The sequence below is a fragment of the Pongo pygmaeus genome, chromosome 13 (genome assembly GCF_028885625.2).
Source record: "Pongo pygmaeus isolate AG05252 chromosome 13, NHGRI_mPonPyg2-v2.0_pri, whole genome shotgun sequence".
NCBI classification, from domain to species: Eukaryota; Metazoa; Chordata; class Mammalia; order Primates; family Hominidae; genus Pongo; species Pongo pygmaeus.
Window position 1 is genome coordinate 75,784,113 of NC_072386.2, and position 27,445 is coordinate 75,811,557.

At 44.6% G+C, this 27,445-nt stretch overlaps 1 protein-coding gene across 5 annotated transcripts in view; it reads right to left on the minus strand.

Annotated features, from left to right (window-relative positions):
- GOLM1 (golgi membrane protein 1) overlaps positions 1 to 26,151 on the minus strand; it is a 75,098-nt gene extending 48,947 nt beyond the window's left edge. The window contains exons 1-3 of one of the 5 annotated variants that reach the window (XM_063649647.1): positions 25,947 to 26,151; positions 5,287 to 5,439; positions 3,519 to 3,698 (exon numbers count right to left, since the gene is read on the minus strand). In XM_063649647.1, coding sequence (XP_063505717.1) covers positions 3,519 to 3,698; positions 5,287 to 5,415 — 309 coding nt within the window. In that variant the 5' untranslated portion in view covers positions 5,416 to 5,439; positions 25,947 to 26,151. Of the gene's footprint in view, positions 1 to 2,833; positions 3,699 to 5,286; positions 5,440 to 25,340; positions 25,494 to 25,946 lie in introns of those variants that run through there. The other 4 variants (XM_063649648.1, XM_054502352.2, XM_054502351.2 and 1 more) reach the window with 4 other exon arrangements.
- Between the last annotated feature and the right edge of the window lie 1,294 nt (positions 26,152 to 27,445).

Sequence of the window (27,445 nt, forward strand, 5' to 3'; positions counted from 1 at the left end):
ATTTCATTATGAACAGGTGTTTGTATGAACAGGTGTTTGTTCACATTTTCCCTGATGATAGGTTTGGTTTTCAAGCTTTTGTCCAGCCCCCAACTTGAGGGATATAACACCTACCCAGAGTGACAGTGACTGCTTGAGGCGAGGAACGCTGGCAGAGACAGGCAGGGAAATCTCTAGGTCAGGTGTCATTTGCAAACCACCCCCAGCCACAGGTCCCCACACCCCAGCTCCTCCCATGGCTGAGAATCACCATGGTTCTTTAAAATTTTTTTAAGGAGACTTGTTCCAGTTCTAACCACAAATGCTAACCTTCTAAGATTTAAAAAGGAAAAAAAAAAAAAAAAGAGACAGACAATGTATAAGAAAGTATTTAGGTGAAGGATCAGCCCATCCATGCAGCCAAAATAGAGCTAGTTAGAACACAGCGGTCTTTAGAAGCAAGGAGATATAAAGAGGATGTTTTTAAAGTTTCTACTGTGAAGTCTTTAATGCAGACAAAGGTAAACAAGCTAGCATGCTGAACTCCCACGTACCCATCACCAGCTTCAGCACTGACCAACTCAAGCCCATCTGGTTTCCTCTATCCCCCCTCCCCTCCACCTTGGTGCCCTTCAGGTGGGGGCAGCCAAGAAGTTGTGTCTACACTGAAGGAAGGCGGCAGCCAGTGTGCAGGGGTGGAGCCTGGCCTGGGGGCTCTCTAGGGTCTAGGCGTCATCCTGGTGACAGCTGCTAACTCTCTGAGCTTCCATTCACTAATAATATCAGCCCCAATCTCGTCAGACTGCTGGGAGGAATTCATGAAACAGTCTCTGTGAAATGCTCAGCCTCACATCTGGCCAAGCACAGGTTCACTAAACGTTCACTCCTGTGGTTGGTGTGGTGCCTGTCATCGTTCTCCTTCCACAGCCCCACTACATTGCTTGCTCTTGGTTCCACCTCCCTCGGTGTCTTCCTAACTCTTTTTAAAGCTAGCACAATTTGGTTTCATGGTTTCAATTTGGGAGGAAAAAAAAATCTGCTATGGTCTGAGTGTGGGTGTCCGTCAAAATCCACACATTGAAATCAAATCACCAAATACCAAATGGAGGTGATGTTAGGAGCTGAGGCCTCTGGGAGGGTCAAGCCCTCATACATGGGATTAGTGCCATAAAAGAGGCCCCAGAGAGCTGCCTTGCCCCTTCCACCAGGCAAGGACACCACAAGAAGAAGGCATCCATGAACCTGGAAGTGGGCCCTCACCAGACGAATCTGCCCCATCTTGATCTTTGACTTCCCAGCCTCCAGACCTGTGAGAATAAGTATTTGTTGTTTATACGCTGCCCAGTTTATGATATTTTGTTATAGCAGCCTTAAACAGACTAAGACAAAGTCCATACAGAAAGAGATAACATTATCACCGCTGCTGCGGTGGCTTACGACTGCACCGACCACTGCTGCTGTGATCATGGCCTCGACGGCCGTTGGTACAATTAGGTGTAATAATACCAACCACCAGCTGCTGAGCTTTCATTCTAGGTTGAGCACTGGGTTAAATGCTTTATAAATATTATCTCATTCAATCCTCACAGGCACCCTGTGAGATTCCTTTCTCATTTCCACTTGACAGTTGAGAAAATAGATCCAGAGAATTTAAGTGACTTGCCTAAAATCACACAGCTGAGGAAACTTTAAACCCGGGTCTGCCTGACTCACAAGTTCCATGCCTCCTACCACCAAACCACAGCTAAAATCCCCCTGCAGCTAAGGTTTGATGTGAGAGCACACCCTTGCTCACCAAAATGAAAAGACATTTATATCGCATATTCTAAAAGAGAAAAACTGTGGAAACAGACTCTCTTTTCAAATAGCTACTTGATGCTCTTTTTTTTCTTTTTCTTTTTGAGAGATGGGGTTTAAAGGGGATTTCAAGAGCACAAAAAGCGTATCTCACCAGTGAGAAAAGGGAAGAAACATAAAGCAGCACTTTATTACAACAACATTATGCACAATTCCCAGAGAAGAAATATGAGCTTGCAAATATAGGAAAGTACTCTGAAAATTGAACAACAAAAAAAGTACTTCTTGCATTTTAAATCAGTTATGCGAGAAAAGTCTGAGTCCCTTCCTGGAAATAATTCATTTTCTGAGACAATTCAAGATAATGGAAGTTGAGCTACAACATTCTTCCAATAAATTAGCCACTCCAGAGAGAGAGGTACATGCATTATAAAAGCCAAATTTTTCAGGCCGGGTGCTGTGGCTCATGCCTGTAATCTCAGCACTTTGGAAGGCCAAGACGGGTAGATCACCTGAGGTCAGGAGTTCGAGACCAATCTGACCAACATGGCGAAATCCCATCGCTACTAAAAATACAAAAAATTAGCTGGGCGTGGTGGCACATGCCTGTAGTTCCAGATACTTGGGAGGCTGAGGCAGGGGAATTGCTTGAACCCGGGAGGCAGAGGTTGCAGTGAGCCAAGAGTGCGCCATTGCACTCCAGCCTGGACAACAAGAGGGAAACTCCATCTCAAAAAAAAAAAAAAAAAAAAAAAAAAAAAAAAAAAAAAAGGCCAAATTTTTCTAGTTAATAAAAGAGGCCAAAGTTTGATGCACTTTGGGACAGGAGATATTAATAACTCACACAGTTACACAATTTAATAAAGAAAGTATAGTCATATATTCCTACATAAGAAAATCAGGCCGGGCACAGTGGCTCACGCCTGTAATCCTAGCACTCTGGGAGGCTGAGGCAGGTGGATCGTGAGGTCAAGAGATCGAAACCATCCTGGCCAAAATGGTGAAAACCCCGTCTCTACTAAAAAGACAAAAATTCGCTGGGCGTGGTGGCGGGCACCTGTAATCGCAGCTGCTCAGGAGGCCGAGGCAGGAGAATCGCTTGAACCCGGGAGGCAGAGGTTGCAGTGAGCCAAGATTGTGCCATTGCACTCCAGGCTGGGCGACAGAGCCAAACTCCATCTCAAAAAAAAAAAAAAAAAAAAATGACACATAAAGCTTAGATATTTTAAATAGCAGGAGGCCCCTTTTAATCTACGCAGGATTTGTCAGTTTTTTTCTTAGCTTAAAAGCCAGTGTGCAGTCCCCTACTTTCTCTGTTGGTATTTAGTAGAGTCTGCCTCTCCTCTCCTCCATTAGATACTTGGAGGGCACAAATATTATTCCTCTCTGAGATATAAGCACCTGGCATAGGCCTGGCACAGAGTAGGTATTTAATACATGTTTGTAGAAAGTGGGAAGAAAAAAAACCAATAGGAGAAAAAAAAAGCCAATAGGAGGATGAATCTGAAATTGTTCTCCTGCATTTCTCCTGTTTATTACCACTGCAAAAGGCTTCACCGCAAAACCAGCCAGGGACTTGGAGGGGAAACGGAGAGAATGCCCAAAGCTTGATCAATAGGCTCTTTCCACATAATTACATAAATCTAAACCCAGCCGCTTGCTCATCCTCCCGCCAAGAAGAAACAGACAATGTAGACAGCGTCCCTTAGAAAAGAACTGAGAGGAAACAAAGCAGGCCTTGCCTTTTCGTCCTGGTACAGCTTGTTGACGCTCTCCAGCTGGAAGTTGTGGCTGGACTGGATTTTGTCAAGCTGCTCCCGCTGCTTCTCCAGCTCTCCCTGGAACTCATTCTTCTTCAGCTCCACGGCGCCTCTCTCCGCAGCCGCCCTTCGGACCCTGCCTTCCAGCTCCATGATCCGTGTCTACAAGGAGACCGTGGCATTAGGGCTGACGCCAAGTTACCTGCGGAGCCTGGACCACCTGAGCGCCCTCCACAAAGACCACCTTAGGGCCCAGGGCCAGCATCAGTCTCATACACACAAGTGCCCAAGGCTGTGTTTTAAGTCAACTGGACAGAAGCTGGAGCGGTTTCTTCTGGAAAAAATGGTCTCTGTGAGTGTAAGTGAAGGAAGGCTCCGTGCACTCACACCACACTTCCCACTGGGTTTTTGTGAGGCTTAAATGTGCTAAGTGCATAGAATGCCTCATGCTTTACCTGGCATGAGATGATGCTCAAATATTTAGTTTTTCTTCACTGCTAACAAAGCACTTAGCAACTCTTTAGCAGACACAATTTCTGAAAACAGATTCAGTTCTCCAACTCCAGACAAGCAGACCTCATCTGCCCAGAGAACAGGAACTCCCGTGGAAGCTGAGACACAGGGAGTACAAGCCCAGGAGGGTAAGTGTGAGAACAGGACAGAGCACAGATGGGCTGGGGTGCCACGGCTAAGCCCATGCGGGTTAGAATCCCTGCTCCACCTCAACCTCTCGGTACCTCAGTCTGACCCCCTGTGAAATGAGGAAAGTCAAGTCCCAACCTTGTAGGGTTTGTGCACAAAAGGAGATAATTTGTATGAAGTACTGTGAAAGAGAAATTATTCTGACATTTATTAAAATGGTAAGAAAGACTATTCAAAACGATTGCAAAAGGAGAGGGAAATTGTGCTCAACGCTGAATACATCAAAGACAGCTAGGGATTTATAGCCAACGAGCACAGTGCGGGGAGTCAGTGGATGGAAATCGCCCCCAGAGTAGGGGGATTCTTGCTAAACTGGCCTAACAAGATTCTTGCTAAACGCAGGCCAAGGACTTAGACAGCAAGTGTAGGGATGACGAACTTGGTCAAGGATCGGGGTAGAAGTATGGCTTAGTGGGATCCTTTGCTAGGACTGGGCTGGGCAGGCCAAAGACAGGGAGTGAGAGTTGGGAGGGGCCAAGATCAAGGCCTAGTCAAGAAGACGGCTCAGAAGGGCCCGACTCAAGTTCGATCAAGAGGAGCATCTTTGTCACCACTCAGCATTGTACCTGACCCATGACTGCAACGGTAAATGAGGAAGTTAAAATTATTATTATCATTAAGTGATGAAGATAAAGATTGGTACCTTCAAAAACATATTTCTTACACCCATCATCCAAGCACACTTCCAATACTACTCTTCGATATCTTGTGCACCGGAGGACCGCAAACAACGGACCATGGCCAGTGTACATAAGCAAGCTGTCTTCCCAGAACCACCCCAGTAGCTCAAATGAATGCTGTTAACTCACAGGAAAAGCAGGGAGGGATACCACAACCGCAATCCTACACAACCACAGAGGGGACCCCAAAGCTGCTTGGGGTCTGGCCCAGGGCTGTGGGGGTGTGCAGAGCCCTAAACTCACCTTACAAGCTTGTGCCCTGCACAAAACGTCCTGGCTGGCAATAAACAACAAACCCCTGGGACCCCATCATAACAAAATAAAACATTAAACATAAAATAAACGTAACAATAAACAAAACAAAACACCTGGAGGTCCACGCTCCGGGAGCTCGCAATCCAGTAGTTGAAGCCCAAGACGATGATGCAGGCCACCAGGGCGGCCAGCACGAGGGGCGGCGACTTCATGCTGCGACGCCCGTTTCCCAAGCCCATCATCTCAAAATCAGTGCTGAGAATCTGCTAAGTAAAAGCAAATAAACAGACATCAATACTAGTATTATCATCTCCGAAGCAGACCGTATCATCCTTACAACCAAGAGGAAAGGGGTCTTGCCAAGAAGCATGGGCTGGTAGCTTCTCCTTGATGTGCAAAGCTGTCGAGGGAGAAGAGTATGTGGACAGCACGCACAGAGCCCAAGGTGCTGTGCACCCAGGGCAGTGTGGCCAGCTCCCAGGACAGGCTCGGAGGAGCAGGCACTGCCCCAAAACCTGCCACAGATTAGCTCGAGACCTGGGGCAAGACATGATTCCTCTTACACTTCAGATTCCTCCCCTGTAAAATCATCACCATACTCACCTTCCCGGCATAGTTTGAGAATTAATCATTTCTGTAAGCAGCAATGTTTGAGAAGTAATCATTTCTGTAAACACCAATAACAAATATTAAGTGCTTCCGCATCATATTAGAAAGAGTATATTCCTCATTACTCCTCAGAGAGAGCTTTTTGCTTTGATTCCTAACAAGGGAGGTTTTTTTTTTTTTTACCCTTGACAGGATTACTAATGACACCCAATTAAAGCATTTCTCAAGCAAAGCAGGAAACCCATTCTGGAGGTGAATGTGAACTCCCCCCATGTACATCATTATTCAAGCACAGCCCTGGCTACAGAAGGGTCTCCTCCATGACACACAACGGAAATGGGAGGTGTGCCATCTGCCTGAAGTTACCAGCAAAAACGTGTTCCATCTTAGGATTTGAGGTGGAAACGAGGCATTCACTCCATGCCAAACGAGAGCACCTTGTCTTTCGAACATTCATTTCTCACTTTAGGGACCGTATCTGTGCAACTGCTGCATCGTACGCCTCATGTTAGGAAAAACAGTGCCTCTGTGTGAGAGCTACAGAGTGCACAAAAATACAGCTTAGAAGAAAGATGCCATAAATTTTGTTACTGGGCTTCAATTCAAAGCCAGGTCTGCCTGGATGCAAGCACTGGTCTCTAGGAACAAGGAAAGTAGACTTTTCCAAATGGCTTTTCCCGAGCCAGATAAAACAGAACCTTATCAGAGTGAGCGTGGCTGCACTGCAACAAACAGCCTTTGAGCACAGAGAGCCTTTTACACCAGGGGTGTCTAGCAACAAAGGAGGAAAGGGGAGGGTGGGGAAAAAAGACAAGGGAAGGAAGGAATAGGAGGGGAAGGAAGAGGAGACCACCAAGGATTCACCTGCAAAGCCCAATTCTCACCAGTGAGAACATGGGAGAGCTGATCCTCACCCTATGGTCTTTTCAGGTGGGTCGTCGAAAGGCTTCCTTTTTCTTAACAGCTAGCTACTAGTATGGGGGCCTGCCAGGGGATAAAGAAGCAATCTAGCCAAATCATCTAAAATAAAGCACTCCCAGAATTCCCATGGGTGGAAATTCTGACCTGTGCTCATGTCTTATCAGCTTCTAGCCTCTCAGGATGAAAGGGGAAACAACGTTTTTCTTTCAATTATCAGCTGATATCAGCAAGCACTGAATGTACTCAAGGAGCATAAGCTGAGAAATAAGAAACTTCTAGAAGATTCTGCAGATCTACTGAAAATGTGTCTCCATTGTCCTATCGTATCTCATTTTGATCACAAGAGTCTCTTTTTTGACTCAAACTTTTTAAAATTTTTGTTTGTTTATTTTAGAGACAGGGTCTCTGTCGCCTAGGGTGGAGTCAGTCGCACAACTGTGGCTCACTGAAGCCTCAAACTCTTGGGCTCAAATAATCCTCCTGCCCTCAACCTCTCAAGTAGCTGGGACTACAGACATGGGCCACCACGCCCAGCTAATTTTTTAAAACAATTTTTGTACAGACAGGGTCTCACTATTGCCTAGGTTGGCCTCAAATTCCTGACCTCAAGTGATCCTCCCATCTGGGCCTCTCAAAGTACTGGGATTACAGGTATAAGCTAGTGCACCCAGCCTCAACTTTTTTTTTTTTTTTTTTTTTTTTTGAGACGGAGTTTCACTCTTGTTGTCCAGGCTGGAGCGCAATGGTGTGATCTCGGCTCACCACAACCTCCACCTCTCGGGTTCAAGCGATTCTCCTGCCTCAGCTTCCCGAGTAGCTGGGATTACAGGCATGCACCACCATGGCCAGCTAATTTTGTATTTTTAGTAGAGACGGGGTTTCTCCATGTTGGTCAGGCTGGTCTGGAACTCCCAACCTCAGGTGATCCGCCTGCCTCGGCCTCCCAAAGTGCTGGGAATATAGGCATGAGCCACCACGCCCAGCTAACCTTGTTTTTAAAATATAAAAGTACAAATACAAGAGGGGGTGGCGGAGACGTCTCCAAATGGCTTTTGCTAAGGAAAAACTAGGAAACTACACACAGTAAAGTACAAATTGGTCGGGTGCGGTGGCTCATGCCTGTAATCCCAGCACTTTGGGAGGCCAAGGCAGGTAGATGGCCTGAAGTCAGGAATTTGAGATCAGCCTGGCCAACGTGGTGAAACTCCATCTCTACTAAAAATACAAAAATCAGCCAGGCATGGTGGCGCATGCCTGTAGTCCCAGCTACTCAGGAGGCTGAGACAGGAGAAAAGCTTGAACCCGGGAGGCGGAGCTTGCAGTGAGCCAAGATCACACCACTGCACTCCAGCCTGGGCGACAGAGCGAGACTCTGCTTCAAAAAAAAAAAAAAAGGATAAATTACATCCCCCTCATCCAAAGGAAAGGGATAACATTTTCTAACATCTGGGTCCTTCTGTTCCAGTGGTCCTCAACACTCAAGGGGCATCAGCATCACCTGGGACACTTTTTTTTTTTTTTTTTTTTTTTGAGACAGAGTCTCGCTCTGTCGCCCAGGCTGGAGTGCAGTGGCACGATCTAGGCTCACTGCAAGCTCTGCCTCCCAGGTTCGTGCCATTCTCCTGCCTCAGCCTCCTGAGTAGCTGGGACTACAGGCGCCCGCCACCACACCTGGCTAATTTTTTCTATTTTTAGTAGAGACGAAGTTTCACCGTGTTAGCCAGGATGGTCTTGATCTCCTGACCTCGTGATCTGCCTGCCTCGGCCTCCCAAAGTGCTAGGATTACAGGCGTGAGGCACCGTGCCCAGCCTGACGCTTTTTAAAATATCAATACCTGGGCTCCACCACTGCATTTCTTTTCTTCTTTTCTTTTTTTTTTTTTTTTTTTCTTGAGACAGGGTCTCACCCTGTCACTCAGGCTGACATACTCACTCTGTTGCCCAGGCTGAAATAGCTGCCTAGTGGTGTGATCCCAGCCTCAACTTCCTGGGCTCAAGTGATCCTCCCACCTCAGCTTCCCCAACTTCCTGGGCTCAAGTGATCCTCCCACCTCAGCTTCCCAAGTAGCTGGGACTACAGGTGTGTGCCACCATGCCCAGCTAATTTTTTGTTTTTGTAGAGACAGGGTCTCACTATGTTGCTCAAGCTGGTCTCAAACTCCTGGGCTCAGTGATCCTCCCGCCTCGGCCTCCTAAAGTGCTTGGAGTACAGGCGTGAGCCATCACACCTGGCCCCCACCCCTGCATTTCTAATTCAATGGGGTTTAGGGCAAGGCCCGGATATTGGTATTTTTTAACCTCCCCAGGTGATTCATATGTATAGCCACTATTCTAGATGTTTCTAGATGCATATATAAGCATCAATGTATTTATTTTAATCCAAACAAGATCACACCATTCACACTCTTCTGCAAATGCTGTGTATTTCTTAGTAACACATCTTGCCTCCCCTTTTTTAGTAGCACATTATGGTTTGCTCCATTCTTTTCAAAGGGCTGAATAGGGCACCACTGTGTGCCAAGATTTGCTTAACTGATCTCCTACAGAGAAATAGTCAAGGTTTTCCAGGCTTATTTCCAACAATGCTACCATAAACAGCCTTACACAGCTGTCCCTCAGTATTCACTGGGGATTGGTTCCAGGACCCCCTGAGGACACCAAAAGCCAAGGATGTTCAAGTCTCTTATATAAAATGGCATAATATGTGAATCCAACCCAGGCACATCCTCCTGTAAGCTTTAAACCATGTCTAGATTACTTATAATACTTAGTACAATGTAAATGCTATGTAATTAGCTGTTAAGCCATATGTTTAGGAACCACAAAAGTCTATACAACATGTTCAGTACAGATGCAACCACTGTAGGCCTAACTAATTTTTGTTTTTCTGAGACAGAGTCTTGCTCTGTCACCCAGGCTAGAGTGCAGTGGCACGAACTTGGCTCACTGCAACCTCCGCCTCCCAGGTTCAAAGGATTCTCCCATCTCAGCCTCCTGAGTAGCTGGGATTAGAGGTGCCCACCACCACACCCAGCTAGTTTTTTTGTACTTTTAGTAGAGATGGTGTTTCACTATGTTAGCCAGGCTGGTCTCGAATTCTTGGCCTCAAGTGATCTGCCTGCCTCGGCCTCCCAAAGTGCTGGGATTATGGGCATGAGCCACCACGCCCAGCCAGGCTTAACTACATTTTGAACGGCTAGTTTAATCTGCAGATGTGGAACTGTACATCCATCTCTGTGTTTATGAACTCTTATCTATGTGTACAGTCCCTTATTCACAACTTTGAAATCCAAAACGGTCTCTAAAATCTCAGAGAAAATTTTAAAAACTTTTCCAGCAACGAAACCTGAACTAAGATCAAGGTCTGATCACAACTTATCTGAAGCTACTTATAGTCTTTATCTTCCTCCTTTCATGTGAATGCTCATACATTTCACTGCAGAAAGATGAGTGTTTGAGTATGCGGTGCTGTCCTAGATCCTCCTGGGGCTGTCACATAACATATAATAAATGCCCAATGTTATCTGAATTCTGAAATAAGTCCTGAGTTTCAAACCTAGCTGGCCTCAAGGAGCTTGAGATGAACCAACAGCGAGCTTACTGTTGTGAGGCACTGCTCAATACAGGGGCTCGTATCAGCTTTGGGGGCATTATCATCCCCATTTTGCAGGAGACGAAATAAATCACATCTCTGTGGATCTATTTCTGGGTCAAAAATGTATGTTTTTAATATTGATAGAGTTTCTCTCTTCCAAAATAGTTGGCAAATTACAAAGGGGAAAAACAGTTCTATTACATGAAGAATTCTGGCAGATGCCACCTTAGCCACATGTTCAAGCTTGGTATCCCTGATAATGAGGCACATCGACATCACATACCCCGATAGGGTGCACTAGGAGGGCACGGCACCTCTACAGTCTCCTGCCAGGGATGCATAACCTCAATCTTATCAGGAGAAAATTCAGAGGAAGTCAACGCGTCAGACATTCTACAAAACACTTGGCCAGCATGGTTAAAAAGATACTACCAAGGTTAATCTCTTAATTTTGATAAATTCTATGGTTAAGGGGAAACAGGGTAAAGGGTATATAGGAACTATATATACTATTTTCCAACCCTTCCTTAAGTCTAAACTACATAAAAAATTATTTGATAGATCTTAACCATATCCAAAACAGGTCCAACCTGTCAAATGCATGAGCCCCTTGAACCTTCTAGTTAAATATTAATATTTTAAAAATTTCCTTCCTTTCGCTGGGCACAGAGGCTCATGCCTGTAATTCCAGCACTTTAGGAGGCCGAGGCAAGCGGATCACGAGGTCAGGAGTTCAAGACCATCCTCACCAATATGGTGAAACCCCATCTCTACTAAAAATACAAAAAGTAGCCGGGGGTGGTGCTCGCCTGTAGTCCTAGCTACTCGGGAGGCTGAGGCAGAAGAATCACTTGAACCCGGGAGGCAGAGGTTGCAGTGAGCCGAGATTGCGCCACTGCACTCCAGCCTGGGGGCGACAGAGTGAGACTCTGTCCCAGAAAAACAAACAAAAAGATAGTTAGGCCTACAAAAAAAAATTTCCTTCTTTTCATATAGAGGTTTTAATCACAATCTTCTGCAGCAGGAGAATGCCTGTTTTCTGACATGATAACATAGAAAACAAACTTTTTAATGCCTGACAATCTCATTAGTGATATTTTCAAGCACGTTAATTATGAGTACAAATGAGTGTCTTTTCATTTATTGGCCATCTGCATGTTCATTTTGGTGAAATGCCTTTTCATATTCTTTGCCCAATTTTAAACTGGGGTGTTCATCTTATTGATTTGCTAAAGCTCTTTGTCTATTAAAGGTAAACCAATCTTTGGTCCTTCATTTGAATAATTTTTTTTTCAATTTTTCATCTATTCTTTTACTTTACAGAAATTTTGCCCAAAGTTTTTGTTGTTGTTGTTTTTTTTTTTTGAAGGTTCTACTTTTTTTTTTAATTATACTTTAAGCTCTGGGATACATGTGCAGAACATGCAGGTTTGTTACATAGGTATACATGTGCCATGATGATTTGCTGCACCCATCAACCCCTCACCTACATTTAGTTACTTCTCCTAATGCTTACCCCTCCCCTAGTCCCCCACCCCACCACAGACCCTGGTGTGTGATGTTTCCCTCCCTGTGTCCATAGTGTTCTCATTGTTCAGCTCCCACTTATGAATGAGAACATGTGGTGTTTGGTTTTCTGTTCCTGTGTTAGTTTGCTGAGAATGATGGTTTCCAGCTTCATCCATGTCCCTGGCAAAGGACATGAACTCATTTATGGCTGCATAGTATTCCATGGTGTATATGTGCCACATTTTCTTTATCTAGTCTATCACTGATGGGCATTTGGGTTGGTTCCAAGTCTTTGCTATCGTGAACAGTGCCGCAATAAACATACGTGTGCATGTGTCTTTATAGAATGATTTATAATCCTTTGGGTATATACCCAGTAATGGGATTGCTGGGTCAAATGGTATTTCTAGTTCTAGACCCTTGAGGAATCACCACACTGTTTTCCACAATGGTTGAACTGACTTACACTTCCACCAACAGAGTAAAAGCATTCCTATTTCTCCACATTCTCTCCAGCATCTGTGGTTTCCTGACTTTTTAATGATCACCATTCTAACTGGCGTGAGATGGTATCTCATTGTGGTTTTGATTTGCATTTCTCTAATGACCAATGATGATGAGCTTTTGTTCATATGTTTGTTGGCTGCGTAAATGTCTTCTTTTGAGAAGTCTCTGTTCATATCCTTCACCCAGTTTTTGATGGGGTTTTTTTTCTTGTAACTTTAAGTTCTTTGTAGATTCTGGATATTAGCCCTTTGTCAGATGGACAGATTACAAAAATTTTCTCCCATTCTGTAGGCTGCCTCTTCGCTCTGATGATAGTTTCTTTAGCTGTGCAGAAGCTCGTTAGCTTAACTAGATCCCATTTGTCTATTTTGGCTTTTGTTGCCATTGCTTTTGGTGTTTTAGTCATGAAGTCTTTGCCCATGCCCACTTACTGCCTAGGTTTTCTTCTAGGGTGTTTATAGTTTTAGGTCTTACGTTTAAGTCTTTAATCCATCTTGAGTTAATTTTTGTATTAGGTATAAGGAAGGGATCCAGTTTCAGCTTTCTACATATGGCTAGCCAGTTTTCCCAACACCATTTATTAAATAGGGAATCCTTTCTCCATTGCTTGTTTTTGTCAGGTTTGTCAAAGATCAGATGGTTGTAGATGTGTGGCATTCTTTCTGAGCCCTCTGTTCTGTTCCATTGGTCTATGTATCTGTTTTGGTACCAGTACCATGCTGTTTTGGTTACTGTAGCCTTGTAGTACAGTTTGAAGTCAGGCAGCATGATGCCTCCAGCTTTGTCTTTTTGCTTAGGATTGTCTTGGCTATATGAGCTCTTTTTTGGTTCCATATGAAATTCAAAGTTTTTTTTTTTTAATTCTGTGAAGAAAGTCAATGGTAGCTTGATGGCGATAGCATTGAATCTATAAATTACTTTGGGCAGTAAGGCCATTTTCACAATATTGATTCTTCCAATCCATAAGCATGGAATGTTTCTCCATTTGTTCGTGTCCTCTCTCACTTCCTTGAACAGTGGTTTGTAGTTCTCCTTGAAGAGGTCCTTCACATCCCTTGTAAGTTGTACTCCTAGTTATTTTATTCTCCTTGTAGCAATTGTGAATGGGAGCTCATTCATGATTTGGCTGTTTGTCTATTAGTGTATAGGAATGCTTGTGATTTTTGCACATTGATTTTGTATCCTGAGACTTTGCTGAAGTTGCTTATCAGCTTTAGGAGATTTTAGGCTGAGACGATGGGGTTTTCTAAATATACAATCATGTCATCTGCAAACAGAGACAATATGACTTCCGCTCTTCTTATTTGAATACATTTCTTTCTCTTGCCTGATTGCCCTGGCCAGAACTTCAAATACCATGTTGAATAGGAGCGATGAGAGAGGAGATCCTTGTCTTGTGGCAGTTTTCAAAGGGAATGCTTCCAGCTTTTGCCCATTCAGTATGATATTGGCTGTGGGTTTGTCATAAATAGCTATTATTTTGATACGTTCCATCAATACCTAGTTTATTGAGAGTTTTTAGCATGAAGAGGTGTGAATTTGATCGAAGGCCTTTTCTGCATCTATTGAGAGAACCATGTGGTTTTTGTCATTGGTTCTGTTTATGTGATGGATTACGTTTATTGATTTGCATATGTTGAACCAGCCTTGCATCCCAGGGATGAAGCCGACTTGATCGTGGTGAATAAGCTTTTTGATGAGCTGCTGGGTTTGGTTTGCCAGTATTTTATTGAGGATTTCCACATCGATGTTCATCAGGGATATTGGTCTGAAATTTTCTTTTTTTGTTGTGTCTAGGCCAGGTTTTGGTATCAGGATGATGCTGGCCTCATAAAATGAGTTAGGGAAGAGTCTCTCTTTTTCTATTGTTTGGAATAGTTTCAGAAGGAATGGTACCAGCTCCTCTTTGTACCTCTGGTAGAATTCGGCTGTGATTCCGTCTGGTCCTGGGCTTTTTTTGGTTGGTAGGCTATTAATTACTACCTCAATTTCAGAACTTGTTATTGGTCTATTCAGGGATTTGACTTCTTCCTGGTTTAGTCTTGGGAGGGTTTATGTGTACAGGTATTTATCCATTTCTTCTAGATTTTCTAGTTTATTTGTGTAGAGGTGTTTATAGTATCCTCTGATTTTAGTTTGTATTTCTGTGGGATCAGTGGTGATCTCCCCTTTACCATTTTTTATTGTGTCTATTTCAGTCTTCTCTCTTTTCTTCTTTATTAGTCTCGCTAGCAGTCTATCTATTTTGTTAATCTTTTCAAAAAACCAGCTCCTGGATTCACTGTTTTTTTGAAGGGTATATATATATATATTTAGGATAGTTAGCTCTTCTTCTTGCATTGATTCCTTTACCATTATGTAATGCCCTTTTTAAATCTTTGTTGGTTTAAAGTCTTTTTTCAGAGGACTGCAACTCCTGGTTTTGTTTTTTTTTTTTTTTTTGCTTTCCATTTGCTTGGTAATATTCTTCCATCCCTTTATTTTGAGCCTATGTGTGTCTCTGCATGTGAGATGAGTCTCCTGAATACAGCATACCTATGGGTCTTGACTCTATCCAATTTGCCAATCTGTGTCTTTTAATTGGGGCATTTAGCCCATTTACATTTAAGGTTAATATTGTTATGTGTGAATTTGATCCTGTCATTATGATGCTAGCTGGTTATTTTGTCCATTAGTTGATGCAGTTTCTTCATAGTGTCGATGGTCTTTACAATTTGGTATGCTTTTGCAGTGGCTGGTACTGGTTTTTCCTTTCCATATTTAGTGCTTCCTTTAGGAGCTCTTGTAAGGCAGTCCTGGTGGTGACAAAATCTCTCAGCATTTGCTTGTCTGTAAAGAATTTTACTTATCCTTCGCTTATGAAGCTTAGTTTGGCTAGATATGAAATTCTGGGTTGAAAATTCTTTTAAGAATGTTGAATATTGGCCCCCACTCTCTTCTGGCTTGTAGGGCTTCTGCAGAGAGATCTGCTGTTAGTCTGATGGGCTTCCCTTTGTGGGTAAGCTGACCTTTTTCTTTGGCTGCCCTTAACATTTTTTCCTTCATTTCAACCTTGGTGAATCTGACAATTACGTGTCTTCAGGTTGCTCTTCTCGAGGAGTATCTGTGGTGTTCTCTGTATTTCCTGAATTTGAATGTTGGCCTGTCTTGCTAGGTTGGGGAAGTTCTCCTGGATAATATCCTGAAGCGTGTTTCCAACTTGGTTCCATTCTCCCCGTCACTTTCAGGTACACCAATCAAACATTGGTTTGCTCTTTTCACATAGTCCCATATTTGTTGAAGGCTTTGTTCATTCCTTTTCATTCTTTTTTTTCTCTAATCTTGTCTTCATTCTTTATTTCATTAAGTTGATCTTCAACTTCTGATATCCTTTCTTCCACTTGACCGATTTGGCTATCGATACTTGTGTATGCTTCATGAAGTTCTCGTGCTGTGTTTTTCAGCTCCATCAGGTCATTTATGTTCTTCTCTAAACTGGTTATTCTAGTTAGCAATTTCTCTAAACTTTTTTCAAGGTTCTTAGCTTCCTTGCATTGGGTTAGAACATGCTCCTTTAGCTCAGAGGAGTTTATTACCCACCTTCTGAAGCCTACTTCTGTCAGTTCATCAAACCCATCCTCCGTCCAGTTTTGTTCCCTTGCTGGCGAGGAGCTGTGATCCTTTGGAGGAGAAGAGGCATTCCGGTTTTTGGAATTTTCAGCCTTTTTGTGCAGGTTTTTCCTCATCTTCATGGATGTATCTACCTTTGGTCTTTGATACTGGTGAACTTCAGATGGGGTTTCTGTGTGGACGTCCTTTTTGTTGATGTTATTCCTGTTAGTTCTTCTCACCGTCAGGCCCCTCTGCTGCAGGTCTGCTGTAGTTTGCTGGAGGTCCACTCCAGACCCCTGCCAGGAGGCACAGGGGTCAGGGACCCACTTGAAGAGGTAGTCTGTCCCTTAGCAGACCTTGAGCACTGTGCTGGGAGATCTGCTGCTCTCTTCAGAGCTGGCAGGCAGGAACATTTAAGTCTGCTGAAGCTGCACCCACATCTACCCCTTTCCCCAGGTGCTCTGTCCCAGGGAGCTGGGAGTTTTATCTATAAGACTGGGGCTGCTGTCTTTCTTTCAGAGATACCCTGCTCAGAGAGGAGGAATCTAGAGAGGCAGTCTGGCCACAGTGGCTTTGCCGAGCTGCAGTGGGCTCTACCCAGTTCGAACAGGCAGCTTTCTTTACACTGTGAGAGGAAAATCACCTACTCCAGCCTCAGTAATGGCAGATGCCCCTCCCCCCCACCAAGCTCGAGCATCCCAGGGCAACTTCAGACTGCTGTGCTGGCAGCAAGAATTTCAAGCCAGTGTTTCTTAGCTTGCTGGGCTCCATTGGGGTAGAATCCAATGAGTCAGACCACTTGGCTCCCTGGTTTCAGCCTCCTTTCCAGGGGAGTGAACAATTCTGTTTCCCTGGTGTTCCAAGTGCCACTGGGGTACAAAAAAAAAAAAACCTCCTGCAGCTAGCTCAGTGTTTGCCCAAATGGCCGCCCAGTGTGCTTGAAACCCAGGGCCCTGGTGGTGTAGGCACCTGAGGGAATCTCCTGGTCTGCAGGTTGCGAAGATCTCCGAAAAGCGTAGTATCTGGGCCAGAGTGCACCATCCCTCATGGCACAGTCCCTCATAGTTTCCCTTGGCTAGGGGAGGAGTTCCCCAACCCCTTGCACTTCCTAGATGAGGTGACGCCCCACCCTGCTTCTGCTCACCCTCTGTGGGCTGCACCCACCGTCTAACCAGTCCCAGTGAGATGAGCCAGGTACCTCAGTTGGAAATGCAGAAATCACCTGTCTTCTGTGTTGATCTCACTGGCAGCTGCGGACCAGAGCTGTTCCTATTTGGCCATCTTGCCAGCCACTCTGTTGTTGTTTTAAATAACCCAATCTTGTCAATCCTTTATTACTTCTCGATTGTTGTTATATTTAGAAGGGCATTTCGTATTCTATGTTTATAAACACACTTACCCACATTTTTTCCCAACGTACAGTTTCATATTTACATTTAAATTGTTCATCCATTTAAAATTCCTTTTTGATGTAAGGAGTAAGGAAATACAAAGAATGCAGAAGTAAGGAAATACAAAGAATACAGCTTTTTTTTTCCTGTAGTGACAAGCCAGTTCTGCCAGGGCCCTTTACTGAATAATCTATTTTTACCTACTGCTTTGAACAACTATCTTTGTTATATACTAAATTTTCTAACAATATACTTTTTTTTAAAGAGATGGAATCTTCTCTCCCAGGCTGGAGTGCAGTGGTACAATCATGGCTCACTGCAGCCTTGAACTCCTGGACCCAAGCAATCCTCACACCTCAGTCTCCGAGTAGCTGGGACCATAGGCACACGCCGCCACACATGGCTTGACAAAATACTTTTAGATGTGACCCTTGCAAGGCCTTTTGTTATTCTAGTAGATGTAAGTCAGTGGGTGGGGTATATTATAAATTTGAAAGCAGAAAATAAACTCGATTCTCACTTCAAGGGAAGTGTACAGATAATCATTTAATATTCTCTTTTCTTTAGACAGCCAATAAGAAGTTTATTGAGCAGCTACCATGAGTCAGGTGCTGCATTCACATCAGGCAGCTCAGGGTGGTATTAAGAGCACAGACTGGAACCTCACAGCCATGTCTGACACTGGCTCCACCACTCAGGACTCCAAGACTGGAACCCCACAACCATGTCTGACTCTGGCTCTACCACTCAGGGGACACAGGACCTGCCTGTGCGTCACTGTCCTGCTCACAAGGTTTTTACGAGAATTCAGCGAGTTGAGTGAGAAGCGCTTAGAGCTACATTTGGCACATAGTAATTGCTCAACAAATGTTGACAATTATTAGGGATGGAAAGATGAACAACAAACAAATCATTTCTAGATTCAATCTTTTTTCCATTTTATGAGGAAACAGTGATGCATGTTTTCCTTCCATAACCATTCTACTTTATAGCTACCAGCCCTCCTCTTTCCTTCTCCTGACTCTGCCACCAACTAAAATAGCAGTACCTGCCATTACCTGGGGCTGACCTACAGTTGCCACTGAGGCTGTGGACATCCCAGACCAGGATCATATTATGAAAAAGGTTTGAGGAAGCCAAGGCTCAAACAGTCCTGGAAGTCGTACAATCCTGGAAGCCCCTCACTGTCACCCAGTGCTTGGCTGGCCAGGAAGGTGAGCAGCTGTCTAGACAGCACTCTTAGGAGAGCCCTGGACTCCCAATGGGAGCAGGGCTGTCCAGGTAAATAGTGACACAAGAAAGGGAAGTAACACAATGAGGCTTCAGGCCTGCAAGGCGCTTCCTCACAGGCTTCCAGGACTGTAAAAACCCTTGCTGCTGAAGGATAAGGGACACACACTGGCGAGAAATGATCAAGATTGATGAAGGCTGGCGGCAGGAACTCACAGGCAAAGTTTATGGTGGTCAAATACATCAGACACTCTCCCTTCTGCCACCTTAGAATTTATATGGATTGCAGATGAGATGGAAGTGGGTGAGTGATATACTGCATCAAACAGAGGCATTAATTTAATATTCATTTTCATTTAAGCTTCAGAATATGTTTGTCTCATACTTGGTTATAAGCTTCCAACATACTGAAAATGATTAACTTAAATCAGCTAAACTCTGTGAGGGTCCAGGCTTTCCCAAAATTAAAACAAGTGGTGTGTTTTCGCATTAAAAATCACTTGATAGGCTGGGTCTGCGCAGTGGCTCATGCCTGTAATCCCAGCACTTTGGGAGTCCAAGGCAGGCGATCACCTGAGGTCAGGAATTTGAGGCCAGCCTGGCCAACATATCAAAACCCTGTCTCTACTAAAAATACAATTAGCCAGGCATGGTGGTGTGCGCCTGTAATCCCAGCTACTTGGGAGGCTGAGGCAGGAGAATCACTTGAACTTGGGAGGCAGAGGTTGCTGTGAGCCAAGATTGCTCCACTGCACTCTAGCCTGAGTGACAGAGTGAGACTATGCCTCAAAAAAAAAAAGAAACAACAACAACAAAAAAAAACCCAAAATTATCTGGGTGTGGTGGCACACACCTGTAATTCCAGCTACTTGGGAGGCTAAGGCATGAGAATTGCTTGAACCCAGGAGACGGAGGTTGCAGTGAGTTGAGACTGCGTCACTGCACGCCAGCCTGGGCGACAGAGCAAGATTTCTGTCAAAAAAAAAAATCACTTGATAAATCAGAAAAGGAAAAAACTGCATATTCTTACCTACTGGTTTAATTAATTTAAAAATTCAACCTACTGGTTAAAATTATTATTTGCTTTTAAGACAAAATTCAACAAAGCCTTCTAATTACTTTTTTTAAAAGAAAGAAAAGGCATATGAAAATGGACAACATGCCAAATACACGAGCCCCTTGACCCTCCTAGTTAAATATTATGTTTAACATTTCCTTATTTTCATACAGGGCTTTAAATCAGAAAAGCAAATATACATGAGCAATCGCGTCAGATTAGCATGTTTGACCAACATCAACCAGTGTAGAAACTGGGCTTCTCCAAACAGTGGTGGAGCCACACCTCTAACTCCTTCTCAGAGGAATGGCCCCAGCGGCTCAGCAGGAAGTTCAGAAGTCACTGCAATGAGCAAACAGACCTGAGCACACCCCAGGACAGCCTGGAGTCCGGGAAAGAATCAGTCACCAAGTTTTCTGATGGCCTGGAAATATTCCACCCTGTCCCAAGAATGTCTCTAAGCCAGGGGTGAGCAAACTATGGCCCACAGGCCATATCCGGGCCTGTTTTTTTTTTTTTTTTTTTTTAAAGTTTTACCGTACACCGCCATAAATACTGCCTATGGCTGCTTTCTGTCTACAAAGTAGAACTGAAAAGTTGAGACACAGACCTACTCACAGACCAACTCTGCCCATAGGGTATTATGAGGATTAAACATTTACCATCTGACCATTTAGACAGTTTATCAACTCTGCTTCTAACCCATTGGGATTAAATGACCAAGGTCACTGTGTTCTGCTTAAATTGCCTTAAAAACTTACTAGGATATACACAGACTCTCTTCCTCTCACTTCCCCAAAATGAACACCATCTTTTCCCCAATGCTAGAAGCTGACAGCGTCTAAAGATTAAAACTTTTAAAATGAATGTATAGTGGTAGGTGGTGGAAACACCAAAAAGCGAGGTGGATGAGTGAAAATGAACTAGATAACCAAATTCTTCCTGTTTTGAAATTTTCTGAAGAAAGGCTGAACCACCGTCAAGAATATATCCTGGGGCCAGCACGGTGGCTCACGTCTGTAATCCCAGCACTTTGGGAGGCTGAGGCAGGAGGATCACTTGAGCCCAGGAATTCGAGAACAGATTGGGCAATGTTATGCAGGGAGACCCTGTCTCTACAAAAAAATATTGAAAAAAGAATACATCTTGGGCCAGGCGCGGTGACTAACGCCTGTAATCCCAGCACTTTGGGAGGCCAAGGCAGGTGGATCACCTGAGGTCAGGAGTTCAAGACCAGCCTGACCAACATGGAGAAACCCTGTCTCTACTAAAAATACAAAATTAGCCAGGTGTGGTGGTGCATGCCTGTAATTCCAGATAGTTGGGAGGCTGAGGCAGGAGAATCACCTGAACCTGGGAAGCGGAGTTTTCGGTGAGCTGAGATAGTGCCATTGCACTCTGGCCTGGGCAACAAAAGCAAAACTCCGTCTAAAAAAAAAAAAAAGAAAAGAAAAGAAAAAAGAATACATCTCAGTAGGAGCTCAATTTTTCCTTGAGTCACAAACTGCAGCCCAAGGGCCCAATCCTGCCAGCCATCTATTTTTGTACACTGCCCACAAATTAAGAATAGTTTTTACATTTTCTTTTTTTTTTTTTTTTTTTGGAGACGAAGTCTTGCTCTGTCACCCAGGCTGGAGTGCAGTGGCGCAATCTCAGCTGTCTGTAACCTCTGCCTCCTGGGTTCAAGAGATTCGAATGTCTCAACCTCCCAGGTAGCTGGGATTACAGGCACATGCCACCATGCCCAGCTAATTTTTGTATTTTCCTTTTTTTTTTTTTTTTTTTTTTTAAGTAGAGATGGGGTTTCACCATGTTGGCCAGGTTGGTCTCAAACTCCTGACTTCAAGTGATCCACCCACCTCAGCCTCCCAAAGTGCTGGGATTACAGGCATGAGCCAATGTGCCTGGCCAGTTTTTACATTTTCAATGGTTGAAGAAAGTTAAAAGAATAATATTTCATGACAGAGTGCTTCAAAGGGCTGAGATAAATTCTCCACATATTCCTGGCTGCCTGGAAGATTATGCGCATGTGGGGAAGACCCAAAAGAGCCAAGCAGGGCTGAAAACCAAGAAGAACTGAGAACCAGCTGAAACTTGCAGTGTTCCCCAACCCGCACACAGACCTACTGATAGAGGGATGGAGACTGACCTGGCAGGCGACTCCTGGTTCAGTGCTCCTTGGAGAATCTGGATGCCATGAAGTGATATTAGATGTCAGTTTAGCTACCCGTTATTTTGAGTGCTTCCTTAGCGGTACTGTTGAGGCAGTGTGGCTTAGGAAAAGAGTATTGATGTGGGTCAGGCCAAAAGGAATTTTAATCCTAGCTTTCTTACTATTTGCATGAATTTTGGTGAGTTGTGTAATCCCCCTCTCTGCATCTTATTCAATCCTTGTAAAAGTCCATGGAAGTAGGCTTACCACTGTCCCCATGTTCTAGGATGCAGTGATATGAGACTTTAAATCTGTAAAACCTTTTGTTGTGAGGATTAAAAATTACAATGGCAATAAAGTACACACCACATGATAACTGCTCAATAGCTAGGTGTTTTTTTTTTTTTTGGTTTGGAAATAAAAGGATATCTCATGACGCATGAAAACTACATGAAATTAAAACTTCAGTATCCATAAATAAAGTTTTATTGGAACAGAACCATGCCCCTTCATTTACAAATTGTCTGTGGCTACTGGGCTATAACAGCAGAGCTGAGTAGCTGTGACAGGGACCACAGGGTCTGCAACACCTAAAATAGTATCTGGTCCTTTTCAGAAACAGGTTGCCAACTCCTGCTGTAGTTCAATGGTTCTTAAAGTGTGGTCCCCATATTAGCAGCATCAGCATTACCTTGGAATTTGTCAGAAATGCAAATTTTGTGGCCCACCCCAGACCTACCAAGTCAGAGGTCTGTTTATTCTACTAATAAATGCAAACACAGGACAGCAAAATACCGTGGCTGGCAAAGCTCTGTACTGAGTCAGCCTTGCATGAGATACCTCATGAAGTAGAAACTATGCTGATGTAATCAGATCGGATGAGACACAGGCCCAAAATACTTAAAATTAAGAGAAAGAGTATTTAAAACAGGGTTTCTACCTCTAATGTTGTTAACAAATCCAGCCCTATATGTATATTGGGCCTTGAGATACAATATAACCATAACAGCAAATACATGTAGTTTATAAATAAGCAACAAATGCACATACAGGAGAGTGTTAAAAAAGTTTATTACTGAGAAACATCAAAAAAGTTGGGAAACGACAGCAAATTACAATATAAACAACTATAATCATACTATATAGTATTTATATATGCACTTTTTTCTGTCAGGCACTAATCTTCAAAATCTTAGCAAGGGAAGTCCTACTAATAAAGCGCTTAAGGGTTTTAAAGGAAAATAAGATCAAAATGTAAAAATCTGAGAAGGCATGGACTTTTTTTTTTCCCCCCCAAAGTGTGAGAAATATCTGTGTGAAAGAAAGGAAAGACTCTCTGGAAATTTAAGAAACACTTCGTAAATTTGGAGACAAGTCTCTCTTTTAATGTAACTTCATCAATAACTTGAAAAGTCCAGAAAACCACCATGATCTTTAAGAACAGTTTTTGGGGAGCAAGTGAAATATCATTCGCCCTTTTCTAAGGTGAGAGCAAAAGCACAGTAGCACCATTCCTTCTGTTCCTTCTATTTTTTTACAAATGTTTAAAAAATTGTTTTGTTTTACAAAAACAGAAGTGCTTTTAAAAAATCCCAATTACAAATGTTATTTCTCACATTAGGTCACTGAAAAAGAAATGTATCTTTTTTCATAGGGAACCTTATTTTTTTTTAAGAAAAAACAAGTAATAACAATAATGCTGCAGAATTTAAGCCAAAGGCACAGAACACCGCTCCCCCGCCCCCAATGGCCACCCCAGGTCCTTTGAGAAATGCGGCTGGACCTCAGGGGCCACGCTGCCTTCAAGCTCCCTCCCACCAATAGTGCCCATCAACTGACACCTGTCTCCTCTCAGCACACCTGCCTAAAGTGATGCTCCATCCTTCCTACTGATCCACACAGACGCATTTTCCCCAGGTTCTGCCCTCTGTACTTCCACTGCAGAAAGCCAGCTCGCACTTTCACAGTATAAGAGTAGCAGTTCCCTCCTTCCTGGGGAAGGTGGCCATATATATATAAACCCGGGTAGCCCTGGGCCTGCTATGGTCAGCTGTCCTAACTGTTGTTTCTGCCCAGCCCTCAACAACAACAACAACAGCGGGTGGAATGTAAATGCAAAATCTTTTCATTTCCCATCAATAACTGGACCTAAACCAGCCATTAGAAAGCAGATGGTATCCCTGGCCCTTAATATCCAAGTCACCACAATTTCCTGGCCCCACCCTCAGCACTCCTTTCCTCTCATTTCTTTCGTTTTCCTGTAAAACCAACTTTAAAAAAAATGTGAAAATTGGATAACCTCTCCATAGGAGAACAAAATATATCTTAAAAGCTAACCTCTTTTCTTTAACCAACCTAACAATTCAATTTTTGTTCACTGACACCTTAAGAATTGAGTGTCTGGCCTAAAAACAGTAAGTCTTAGCAAGTTACTAGTTTCTATTAAGAAAGTAATGAGCTTAGCTTCATCTTTTATAACACAACTGGAAGAAGCTAGGATGCCTTTGGAGACCCACAAAAACTGACAAGAGATTGTCCCGTGCCCTCCAAAATTCAGAAATACTGAAACTGAGATTTGAGCCAACCTGATGGCCATGAGCTAAACAAAGCCACTCAAGCGCTGCTAAATACTTCATCAGGTTATTGTGTATCTCACTAATCCAGCCCTAGAAATGTTCCTCAATAATTTGCATAATGTAGGGCCTAGGGACCCCAAATCAGACAAAGAAAACCTCAAAACCGTGAAAGTCACACAAGTTTAGTTTTGCAAATCTGGCTATGGGACATCTGAAATTGTCCGGCATCATCATGGTATTTCAAATATAATAATTCTTAAATTTTGCTAAAAAATTTCATCAAAATTGTTATTCTTCACATTTTGTTTCTTAAAAGCAAATCATTAAAAATGTTAAATGGGATATGATTTTTACAGCAGGGCAAAGTTGTGTGGATCCTCCACGTTGGCAAAAGTGGAAACACAGGTATGCGAGAAAACCCCAAGCATCCACGAGAACGGGATGCAGCCGCGCTCTAGCCGCGCGGCGGGAAGACCCAGCGCCAAGCTCCGGGGTCACCAGCCACGAGGCCCAGCGGCAACGTGGACCCCAGGGCGGCCGGAGCGCGCCTGGGGCTGGAGGAGAGGAAGAGGCGGCGGGAGCCGAGAGACTCGCGGTTCGGCCAGCCCCCTGCGCCTGGTGCAAATCACGCCGCAGAACTGGAACTAGTGCGACTTAGGGGGTGCACGCTTTTGACTTTGGATGCCGACGCGCGTGACAAAGCTCAGAACAAAAAGAAAGGCCCCGCATCGCCTGAGACTACAGGGCAGGGAATCCTCGCGAGGCCCCTCATCGCAGGGCAAGGGGGCCGCGCCCCCGGTCTTGGGGAGCGAGCTGAGGGGCCCGGGCAGCCGCGGGCTACTCGGTGCAGGAAGGTGCGGAGGCAGCCCCGAGCGCAGCCAGCGAAGGCTGCAGCCCCGGCGCAAGCCGCAGGGAGGGTCCGGGGACCCACGCGAAGTCTCAGGGCGCGGGGTACGGGCCCTGGGCAAAGAAGGGAGGAAGCCATGGACCACGGTTCGGGCAGCCTGGGGCCGCGCGCCGCCCACTCACCTCTTTTCGCGGCTCCGGCCGCCGCTCGGCGATGCGGGGCCCCGCTAAGAGGCCGCCCGGGCCGCTCTCCCGCCGCCGCCGCCGGCCTCGAGCTCCGGCCGGCACCGCGCCGTGCGCCCAGCGCCTCCACGTCCAGCGCCGCCGCGTCCCCGGCCTCCGCAGCGGCAAGGCCCCGCCCCCGAGCAGCGCCGGCGGCGCGAAGGGAGGAGGCGGCGCCGCGAGCGCGGAGAGGCGATGCAGGGGCTACCCGGGCCGCGCGGACTCCTGGCCGCACGGTGCGCGCGCTCCGGCCGGTGGCCGCCTCTCGGCGGGAGCAGGAACGCCAGCGTGCGCCCCGTTCTCGCCGCTGGGCGTTGCCCCTTCCCCCGGGCCACCCCATCGCCCCTTCGGACGCGGGAGCTGGCGCCTGAGCAGCGGCGCGGAGCGGGGAAGCGGCGGTGGGGAAAGGGTACCTGGGGGGAGCCCCCATCCCACGTTCCGCCCCGAGGGAATGTTCCCGAACAGCCAACCACACCCACGTTACCTTCTTTATAAAAGTCGTCGGGTCAAAACTGCCCAGAGAAGGAAGCGAACGAAAAACAGGATTTTAGCGGGGTTTATACTCACAAAATTGCCTTTTTTCTCCCACGAGGCATTCTCTGTTGACCATCATCTCGCCTCGGTTGTCACCGCTCAGGCCTTAGTGTTTGGTCTGTGACCCTTCCACTACTAGCAACGGAAAAAGTAAAGATTCCCGGACGCCTTCGGGTGTGATCTTCTAGCCTGGGCAGCTGCATTTGAAACAGCGCCTCAGATGACGCTCAGGCGCACTGATGTTTGAGAAGCCCTATGAGGCCGTACCTCCCGGAGAGAATGCCACAAAACTAATGACCTACAGGGAAACCATGCTAGAAAATTCTAAAGCAATGGTTCTTAACTGTGGCAGCACCTGCCATCCATTAGAATTATTTGGGGAGCTTTTTAGAGCATTTAGGTACCAGGGTCCCACTTCCAGAGTTCAAAGTGAACTTGATATCTTTTGTTTGTTTTGAGCTTCCCAGATAATCCTAATACAGTATACGGCCAAGATTGAGAACAGTTTTCCTAGAATCATGTCTTTTCATGATTCTTAGCTCTGGTGTCTGGGAAAGAAAACTCCTTCCTCTGCGCCTCTCCGAAATCACTACAGTAAAAAAACAAGTAAATACATGAACGCCTAAAGGAATGCTCACAGCTGAAATTGATTTTAACCAGAACAAAGAGTCACCTTGAAAAAGGTGATCAAGATACCCTACTGCCACCTGAGCATGGAGCGTCTTAACTGCAGGAACCGTATCTTTACCAGCTAAAACCTCTTAGCTGAATTAGAAGCTGACCATACATGACCCCGTTAGAGGAATGTTCTACTATATTCCAAAATGATATTTTTGTTATCTGCAACTGTTAAACTGTTGTAGGGTCAGACCAAAGCATTCAGAAGCTGAGGCTGTATCAGATGTCAGCCCTGGTTTTGCAGACTTAAGTTGCGTCACTTTGCTTTGATCTTCTAGTGAGCTTAAATAACCATAATCGGGGACAGGTACAGGAAATTCCTTTTCTTGCCCATTTTAGCTCTCTTAGTATAGTTTGCATTCTTAGACTGGTGGACCGTAACTTCTATATCATTTGCCTCTAAGGAGGGTCTCCATTAGTCTCTCATTTATCAGCAACTAATTAGTCGGCGACTCACTCAGTGATTCTTAAACACTTTATGGAACAGGTCCATATGTCTAGGTGCTAAGGCAGCTGGCTGAATGAGCTATATTTTAATTGAAGATGAATTAGTCCTTTTCGTTAGATTCTTTATGACAAAAGTTGAAAATTTTAAGATGCAGTTTTATATATGTCTATATACATAATTTACATTCCTTATAAATGAGCTAATCAGTTGCTGGCCCTGAAAATTCAATTGGATGGGTTTTGATTAAACAATGTGCAAGGGGCTACAGTGGTTGGTTGAAGGAAGCATCCATGTTTTGCCTGTTAAGCATCCTTTCCTTAATGTCTTAGTCCATTTTGTGTTGCTATAACACAGTTCCACAGACTGGGTAATTTATAAAGAAAAGAAATTTATTTCTCATAGTTCT